The sequence below is a fragment of the Sminthopsis crassicaudata genome, chromosome 5, assembly GCF_048593235.1.
Source record: "Sminthopsis crassicaudata isolate SCR6 chromosome 5, ASM4859323v1, whole genome shotgun sequence".
NCBI classification, from domain to species: domain Eukaryota; kingdom Metazoa; phylum Chordata; class Mammalia; order Dasyuromorphia; family Dasyuridae; genus Sminthopsis; species Sminthopsis crassicaudata.
Genome location: NC_133621.1, coordinates 17,878,805 through 17,888,367, shown reverse-complemented (window position 1 = coordinate 17,888,367; position 9,563 = coordinate 17,878,805). Strand labels below are relative to the sequence as shown.

The following is a 9,563-nucleotide window of genomic DNA, read 5'->3' as shown; positions in this document are numbered from 1 at the left end:
AAGCTATAATAAAAATAAATAAATTTTAAATAAAAAAAAATAGACAGTGGCAGGAAGAAAGCACATTATACCTTGTAAATGCTCACAAAATGTGATAATCAGAACTGGTATTAGTAATAATATACTGTATTACATATTGGTTATATAAACATATTATAATATAATGATAATTATGATTATGCTTTGCATTATTAGTAATATTTTAGTGGTAAAGGGAGCAAAATCTCAGTTCAGAATGGTTACAAAAGTCCATTTTGAAGAAAACATGTTTTAATCTTTGTTAAAGTTCCAGGAAAGAGGAGGAGGAGGAAGAGGAGGGAGGAGGATGAAGAGGAAGAAAAGGGAGGAGGGAGGAGGAGGAGGAGAGCTAGCATTTCTACAGCCCTTTAGCTATTCAAAGGGCTTTACAAGTATCACTTTATCATGAGATTCTAAGCTCCTTCAGGGAAGGAGCTGTCTTCTGCCTGGCACACAGTAGGTATTTAATAAATGTTTATAGATTGATCCTCTTCACAAAAATCTGGAAAGGAGGTGCTGTTATTATCATCTCCATTTTACAGATGAGGAAACTGAGGCTACGGCGTGTCCGAGGCTGTATTTAAGTTCGAGTCTTCCGGGCTCCAGAGTTCTACCCCTGTGCTACCAGCTGGTGAGGCCTGTGGGCGCCTTTTTCAGAAGAATGCTTGCCAGTGCATAAAATAAAATGGGAAGCATTATAAGGTTGAAACCCAGGCGCTCAGATGCCCTGAAATCAGACTATGGTCTGCTGATCCCAGGGTAAGAAGCCCTGAATTCTAGCCCCCCCCCCCCCCCCCCCCCCGAGTTCATGGCCATGGGGACTAAGGCTGAGAGAAGGTCCCAGCCAGCTTTTTCCAGAGCCGGGCCTAGAGCCTGGGTCCTAGAATCCCCCTGTCTGTCCCTTCCCTTTAGCTCTCCTCCTGGTGCCTCTTCTGGCTCCCAGAATTCCAGCGTCCCACAAACAGGGCAAGAAACAGGACACTCAGATCCACAAGGGCCGCCCCTCGGAGGGTCTCAGTGCCCCCAGCATCCCCTTCTCCCTGACAAGCCCTCCCCGACCTCAGCCTGTCCTGGAGGCTTCGCGGTTTCCAGACTTTCTTTAGCCATAGGCCCCCATGGCTCTGGGGCCCCGATGGGGGCTCCCCGCTCACCCCCGCCAGCCACTGCTGCACCTTCGGGAGGCCCCAGAAATCCTGCCCTGCTTGAAAAGAGAGCCCACATCCCAAGCGTCCTTGCCTGGGGACTGGCCCTCCCCCAGCTTCTTCTTGGCTGCCTCTCAGGCTCCCTCCTACAGTAGGAAACAGGCAGTCTAAGCAGGCTAGCTTCCCTCCTGGGGTGCCCCTGCACCCCCATCTCCTCTTAGCAGCACTGGCGGAAGGTAGGGCAGCCTCAGCTGCAGGGGCGAGAGAGAGAAGGCTTTCCTCTAACTTCCTCCACATTGTGCACCCTCCCTGTGCTCCTTGTAGATTGTCCTGTCCCTGGTCCCCCTGGACCAGCAGATTCCTCTTGAGCTACCATCTGCACCACTCCAGGCTGTAAGCACAAAATCCATCTTGGAAAGCCGGCTGGGAGGGGAAAATCCAGACTAGGGTTCCCCCACAGGCCCCCAGCCCCTGAGCCAGCCCAAGCACACACAGGGCAGGAAACAGTCCATCAGCCTGGGTGGGAGAAGGGCCAGAAGGCCCCGGCTTCTCCCAGAAAAAAAGCTGAGTTTCTGGAGGGCAAGAGGGGGAGGGCACACTGTAGGGAAGGCTCCCAGGAGCACCAGAGTGAGAAATAGAGGCAATTTTCCCCCACAGGACTGTAAGTTGTGGAGTAGGTGTAGACCTATGGTTCAAGAGGGAATTTCATTGGCGTAGAAAATGCCCCCTACCCATGAGGGTCAGAACCTACTGTGCAACTTACAGTCTTACAGATTTGCCCGGAGCACGGAGAGGGACGAGTTTAGGGTCATCCATCCAGGATGCGTTGTAAGCGGAACTTGAATCCACCCCATCTCAACCTGCAGGATGGCTCCCTCCATTACACCAAGCCATTTCTCCTTTTGTTTTTAGAAAAGTCTAATTGTCACAAAGGCACACTGGAGGTGCTCAATAAATGCTTATTCAGGCCCGATGCTGTAACTTCCTTCCATTATCCTTAGTGATCCCCTTGGAAGCCACAAAGAACTACTGTTCCCTCCCTTCCATCACACAGTCCTTCAAATTGTCTTCTGGAGAGGAGTCTGAGGAGCTGGGGGGGGGAGGACAGCCGGACAGTTACATGCCTACATGCCCCCCTAAGTCATCTCTCCCTTCTGCAGGCTAGGTCTCCCCCTAGTTTGTCCTACTGACGTTCACTCAAGGTGCTTCACACCCCTGGTCACCATCTTCTGGACAGTCTCCAGCTTTTCAGCATTTTTCCTCAAAAATGGCACAGCCCCGAACCCAGCACTCCGTCTGAGCTCAGGTGAGGAGTACGGAGACTGCAGCTGAAGCTAGCCCCAAGACCATCCCATTCCCTGGTTTTTGATTGCTTTATCACAGTATCTTCTGGCCCACCAAGAACACAAGATCTTTTTTCCTTGCATCAGAGCTGGAGCCAGCTGCTGAGTGCAACCTTCTCATTTTACAGATAAGGAAACTGAGGCTGACAAAACGAAAGTGACTTAGCCAGGATCATACAGTTAGTGAAGGAATCTGGGGCAAAATTTAAACACCATCTGGCTAGACAAAGTGTCATCATTCACCCACACCTTTTCTGTGGGGTTCGTACCTCCGACTAGAGAGGGGGGCTGGGCGCTCTCCTTGTAGCAGGCTCCTATGGGACCCTGTTGGATCCGGAGCCACATTTTGTGACCCCCCCAGGAGCATCTGTGCCAGCTGTGCCGCTGCTCTGCCCCAGGCCAGTCCGGCCCGCCTCCTTTTGGCAGAGAGGAAAGTGCAGAGAAGGGGAGGGCTTGCCCACAGGGAGCTAAATCCCATCTGTCACAAGGGCGGAGCCTGGTTCGAATCGCAAGACTTCCCAGAGCCATTGGGGGCTTTGCGCATGGCTGCCCCTCCGAGTGTCCCCGGGCTCCCCAACCACACGCTCCCCTTTCCCTAGACTTGAAGTGCGAGACCCTTAAGCCATACCATGTTTCATCCGAGTAGCACTCTGAACGGCGACTCCTCTTCTCTCGGTCCGCAGCTGCTCAGGCTCATCCCCCGGAGGCGGGGCGGGCGGGAGCGGCCCTGGGAGGCCGCGCGGTGCCCCGCCGAGGACCAGCCTCAGGCGCCAGGTGCTCCGCGGGGCCAGCCCCGAACGTGCTTCTTCGGGAGCTTTGCTTTAAATAGCAGATCTCCTCCTGCCCCTTTACCCCCGAGGCTGCCGGGCCGGGCAGCCTGGAGCTCTGGGTCACTCTCCCGGCTGCTCCCGGGGTGCCCGGAGGTCCCGCGGCAGCCTCCGCCTGGGACCTCGCAGCCCGCCCGGGGGCCTCCTCCGGGCCAGGGCGCGCCGGGGGGAGTGCGAGGGACTGAGGGTGAGTCCGAGAGTCCCAGAGAGTCCGACGGCCTCGGGCGAGCCCCCCGGTAGGCGCGCCTTCCCACGCGTGCGCGCCGTGGGCACCGGACCGGCTGCCAGGGGCTAAACCCGAGTGTGCGCTCCGTGGGGCCGGGGGACGAGCACCCCTGGGGGCCCGGGCTGTGCCCTTCGGGAGGGGCTGGCAGCGCGGGGCTGGCCAAAGTGGGCTGAGCAGTGGTGAGCTGGGCACTTCGGGCCGGGCGGTTCGGGGCCGGGCACTTCGGGCCGGGCGGTTCGGGGCCGGGCACTTCGGGCCGGGCGGTTCGGGGCCGGGCACTTCGGGCCGGGCGGTTCGAGGCCGGGCAGCTGGAGGCCGGGCAGCTGGAGGCCGAGCGGTTCGGGGCCGGGCACTTCGGGACGGGCTGTTCGGGGCCGGGAGGTTCGGGGCCGGGCGGTTCGAGGCCGGGCACTTCGGGCCGGGCGGTTCGGGGCCGGGCACTTCGGGCCGGGCGGTTCGAGGCCGGGCACTTCGGGCCGGGCGGTTCGGGGCCGGGCACTTCGGGCCGGACGGTTCGGGGCCGGGCACTTCGGGCCGGGCGGTTCGGGGCCGGGCACTTCGGGCCGGGCGGTTCGGGGCCGGGCAGCTGGAGGCCGGGCAGCTGGAGGCCGGGCAGGTAGCTGGAGGCCGGCCGGGGCGGGCAGCGCAGCCGGAGCCCGGGAGCAGCTGAGGAGTCTCGAGCCGCGGCTGCTGCTTTTTCCAAGCCCTCCGACAGCCAGCGCAGCCCCGCGCTTGGCAGCGGAGGGGAGGGAGGGTCCAGGCGGAGGGAGGCCGGGCGGGGAGGAGCAGCCCGGGCCAGCACTCGGCTTCTTTTCACAATAAAAGCCTCTCCTGTCCTCCTAGACCCCAAAAGTCCCCAGTCCGGGTAAGAGCCCGAGGCAGAGCCCGGTCTCTGCTCAAAGGGCGAGGAGAAGCCAGTGCCGCATCCGGGCCCCCCAGGCTCTGATGGACTCCCGGGCCTCAGTTTCCCCGTCTGTGAAGAGAGGGAGTTGGCCGGGCACACCCGTGAGGGCCGCCCCGCCCAGCTCTGCGTCCGCAGGAGGCCGGACCGGGAGCGCGGGAGGGGACTTCAGCGTCCCGAGCCGGGAGTTCCGTGGAAGGAAACTCTGTTTCAGGCTCGGAGTCCCCGATCGTGGGTCCTTTAAATACAGTAATCCGGGGCGGGGCAGGGGACTCCCTCAGCCCGGGTCACTCCTCGGAAGCGGTCCTGAGGGACTGGCCCAGAGTCCGGGTGCACACGTGCAGAGAGTTCTGGCAATTCCATCACTAGCTCCATTATACAGATTAGGAAACTGAGGCTCAGAGAGCCCTGGGAAGCCCCTACATTTTATAAGGGAGAAAGCATGACCCCGGGCAGGCTGGCAGTTAGTAGGTGTCCAAAGCAGGGTCCCAACTCAGTCCTTCCCCCCAAATCCATGTAACTCGCCGCCCCTCCCCCACTGGTTCCCATTATTTCCAGTCTGTAACAGGGCTTGCGCTGCCAGAACAGGGTCACCCTTCAGCCACCCCCACCCCCCACAGTTCACAGAACTAAGATCAAGTCTCACGCCCACCAACTCATGCAAAGCAGGAAATAAAGTCAGCCATTTCATACTTCCAGGATGCTTTGAGGGGGAGGAAGCATGGCCCGGGATGCCAGGGTATTTCTGCAGGGCTGCACGGCGGCTAGTGTGTGGTTCTGCCCGCTGTCGAGGATAAGGCTGGGCCGCAGAAGGAGGTGTCTCTGGCCTGGGATCCCACCCAGGAGAAGAAGAAGGGTACTGGCTGGTGCTTCAGCCCCTTCTAAATTTCCCCTCCCTGGGGCTAAGCCTTGATGGGTTCGGCCAAGTTCCGGCTCTGCAGGTTACAATCGTTCTTCAATCTAATGGCAGTTTTCTAGAGTGGAGCTGAAAAATTCATGAGCCCAAAGCCGGCTGGTGATGGGCCACTCTGAACCGGGCTAAGCTGCCCCGTGGGTGACACACAGCCCTTTGCCAGGCCCATAGCTGGAGGCAGTCCAGCTTGGCGGGGGCACCGAGTTTGTTTTATTGGAACGGCCTTCAAGGACCGAGTCACTCAACACAATAGCAAGGACCAAAAACTGACCTTGGAGGGATTGATTTAAAAACAAGACAGTTGTTTGGATTAAACTTTGTTCTTGGCTCAATTCCATTAAACCGTAAGCGCCAGCCCGGGCAGGGCCCGAGAAGCTCAGTTACATGGCTGGGGTGGATAACAACTTAACGAGCAAAATTAACAGACCTCCGTCCGTGAGGACCAACAGAAAGGCAGAATGTTGCAGAAGAAGTGAACCGCGCTGTGCCAGGAGCAGAAGGCTGGGGCTGAGAACAGAGCCTGGCGCTCCCCGGCGGGACCACATTCCCTGGCCTTTCTCTGCCTCCCCAATGCCCCCTGCCGCTGGTTCACCGGCTACATGAGAAATTAGACCACTTAGTAATCTATCACCCAGGCTTCAGGGCCGTGCAGTGGATAGAACAGTGGTGAGGAGGGTCTGAGTTCAAATGCAACCTCAGACACTTCCCAGCTGTGTGACCTGGGCAAGTCTCTTCACCCTGTCTGCCTCAGTTTCCTGATCTGTAAAGTGAGCTGGAGAAGAAAAAGGCAGTATCTCTGCCCAAGAAAGCCCCAAATGGGGTCACAAGAGTCAGACAGGACTAAGATAACAACAATTTATGATTATTCTCCTCTCTGAATGTTTCATCTGTAAAATAGGGGTGACATTCTGCTGCTTCTTCTACCTCTCTGACCATTCCTGCCTCAGTTTCCCTTCACACACAAACACATCCGTGTGCATACATATATGGCCATAATATATCTACACAATGTACACCTGCCATATACACACACACGTGCACACTCATAATACATACCTAGGCCCATACACACACATGCAGGGCATTTAAACTTCCCTCGATCTGGATTCCACTCTTCAGACTTTTCTTCTCCTTCAGGAGCCCCTCACCAGCCACATTGCAGCCGGCTCCACCCTCAGTCGCTCCCCCCCCTGACATCTCTGCGCCTTCACTCGGAGCCCATCCGCAGGACCTGAAATCGGGGCTCACACCCCGGATTAACTTCTTTCAGGCTCAGTCAGGCTGCGTGACTCCAGCCATTGCTTACCCCTTTCATGGAGCTTTCCGGCCTTCCGAAGTTCCCTCGCATTGCCGCACAGGGTTATACATTATAGCTGTTCACAATAAAGTATAAACCTCTTAAGGACAGAAACTTGTTTCTGCCTTTATATCCCCAGGCCTAGCACACAGGAGGCGCAAAATAAATGCTTTAGGGTTTGTGCTGAAACCTTTTATAAACCACAAGATACTCTAATAATAATGACGTGGATCAATCAAAGCAATACACATTTATTGGACATTGGGTGATGGGCAGGGGGTGTGAAGACCAAAGACTGGCATCATCTGGGAACAACTGAGCAATCTGCGGGTCATCCTCAGTGTGTGTGTGGGGGGGAGGGATGGCGGGGACTGGACCGGTCGGACCTATCTGACAGAAGCGCAGCCTTTGCCAACCAAGGGCAGATTAGCTGATAACTGGCCTCTTCAGCCCCACCACAAATTTAAATCCTTCGAGGACGCCCTTTAAAAAAATCTGGACGCCATGTTGGATTTAGGGAGGACCAAGAGTTTTCTGAATGTGGGGCCTCAGCTTTGGGCGCCCATGGTCTGGGAGCCCTAGAATCCAGGTCCAGCTTTTCTTCCTTTCAGAAGTTTTCATTTTTGCAGCTGCTTCATGAGAAAAATCAGGAGGGAGCGGGTTCGAGCCTGCTGCGGCCTCCTACTTGTGCCCCTCGTCTGGGGAGGGGGAACCTTTCATCGAATCGGAAGAGATAGACAGTCATGTGATTGGGACACGATCTACCCAGAGGGAGGGGCATGAGGACATCTAAGGTTCATCCATTCAGCAAGCATTTATTAAATTTCACTGTATGTGAGGACACTATTCAAGGGTCAGTCATGCATTCAGCCAGCATTTATTAAGCTCCAGTGTATGTATGAGCCCTATTCAAGGTCAATCATTTAAAAAACACTTATTAACTACCAGTTATGTCAGACACTATGGGATCTATTGAAGCATCAAGTGTTGAAGGAGTATTGTTCAGTGGTTTCAGTTAAGGAATAACCCCATTTAGGGTTTTCCTGGCAAAGATGCTGGAGTCGTTGACCATTTCCTTCTCCAGCTCATTTTATAGATGAGGAAACCGAGACAGTTAAGTGACTCGTTCACACAGCCAATGAACTTAGGCCCAAGACTCTATGCACCTAGTTGACCATTTAAAAATTAAAACTGATCAATTCACACGCACTTATTAAGCACTTACTACATGCCAGGTCATGCTAGGGAGCTGGGGATACAAACATAAAACTGAAACTGTCCCTGCCCGGAGGGAGCTCATATTCAGAGATAAGCAACCATTTCCCCAGGTGTACAACAGGAGTCAGGAAACGGGACTGCCATTAAGCAGCTCCCAGTGACCTTGCACCACATCCTCCTTCACTCGGCCTGGGTTCCCTCAGACCTAAAGAGAGGTTGAGCCAGAATGAGTAGTACAGAATGAGAAAAAGGTACCAGAACATGGGAACTCTGGGAGAGCCCAAATGTGTTCCTGAGCTTCCCCACCTTAGAACGAGGGGACTGTCCCTGTTGACCTCTAAGGTCCCTCCCAGATGTACCTCCAGGTTCCTTCAATGAGGCCATGCATTTGGGCCCATAGCTCAGGAGGCAGACCTGGAAAGGCACCCAGCCCCTTCCTAGAACAAACAGGAGACAGGAACTGTTAGGTTCTTACTAAGTACTTCTGGAGACAACAGCACGTTACAATTCTAATAAATCTCCGAGGCTGGATTTGAAAGCAGGGCCTTCCTCTGGTTCCCAAGTCAGTGGTTTTCCCCCCAGAAAAGTCTATAGCAGAAGCATCAGAATCCCAGCCTGCCTGATTCTCCTCCCAGCTCAAAGGACCCTCATCCTTTCCTGTGGGGGAAGGAGAATGGGTTTGGGGCTGGCATCGGGACCCGGTGATAGCTCACAGTCCCCTTTAACTGGATTAAAATGTCATTGGGAAATGCTTAATAAAATTAATAAAAATATAATACTATATTGTATATATGTGTATACAATATAGATAATGTTCATTTGTGTTTTCTAAGTCACTACAGCTGGCAGGGATTCATTTCTATTTAAATTTGACACCACAGGCAATGGTTTTCCCATGTCAGCTCCCATCCACATATTGATGGCACCTGACTCAGTTTGGCTTCTTAGACCATGAGAGACAGCCATTTGTGGGGTGGGGTAGCCTTAGGTGGACCCCTCGAGAGCATCCCACCCTTCTTCATTCCTATTGAAATGTGTCTTTGAAATTTCCCATGTATTTTGGGAGCCATAGTAAACAAGCACAATATGCAGAGTAAGTACAGAGTAAGCACTTAATAAATGCTTGTTTGTTCACATTGTTGATAGCCATTCCTCCTTTGGGCTGCCAATGGTTTTCAGCTTCTATCTTGGAATAAAAATTCTCTCCCAAGAGCAAGCCTTCTTACTGTGCTCCCTGAGGACTCCCTCCAGGGAGCCAGGGGGATGGAAGTCAGTCAGCCAGTTCGGGCTGCATATTAGTCATTCTGGAACAGAAGAACTTAACATTCAGTGTTAAAAATTACATGGAACTCCCACACGTGAGCAACACCCTGGAGGTCAGCTCTGAGAATCGGGAGCAAGGTCTGCAAGAGAGGGAGAGCCCACGGCAGACGGGAAAGGCCCCCAGCTTCTCCTCCCGATTCAGTATGTGGGTCTGTAAACGGGCCAGGAGACAGACAGCACGTCTCTTGACTGAGGGCCAACCCAAGCACGGGCCAAAGTCCGAGGCTGCAGCAGCTCTCGGAGGCCACGGATCAGCAAAGTGATAAAGGAGTCCCTGATTCCTCACCCCTACTCCTGTACAGTGACAAAGGGAAAACTCTGGGTTTGAGTTCAAATCCCTGCTCTGTAGTTTACT

General features: G+C 54.5%; 1 protein-coding gene across 1 annotated transcript in view; it reads right to left on the bottom strand.

The window, feature by feature from the left end:
• The window catches only part of GASK1A (golgi associated kinase 1A), a 61,767-nt gene extending 56,800 nt beyond the window's left edge, over positions 1–4,967 (bottom strand). Inside the window, exon 1 of the mRNA XM_074266884.1 lies at positions 3,132–4,967. Coding sequence (XP_074122985.1) covers positions 3,132–3,134 — 3 coding nt within the window. The 5' untranslated portion in view covers positions 3,135–4,967. The remainder of the gene's footprint in view (positions 1–3,131) is intronic.
• Between the last annotated feature and the right edge of the window lie 4,596 nt (positions 4,968–9,563).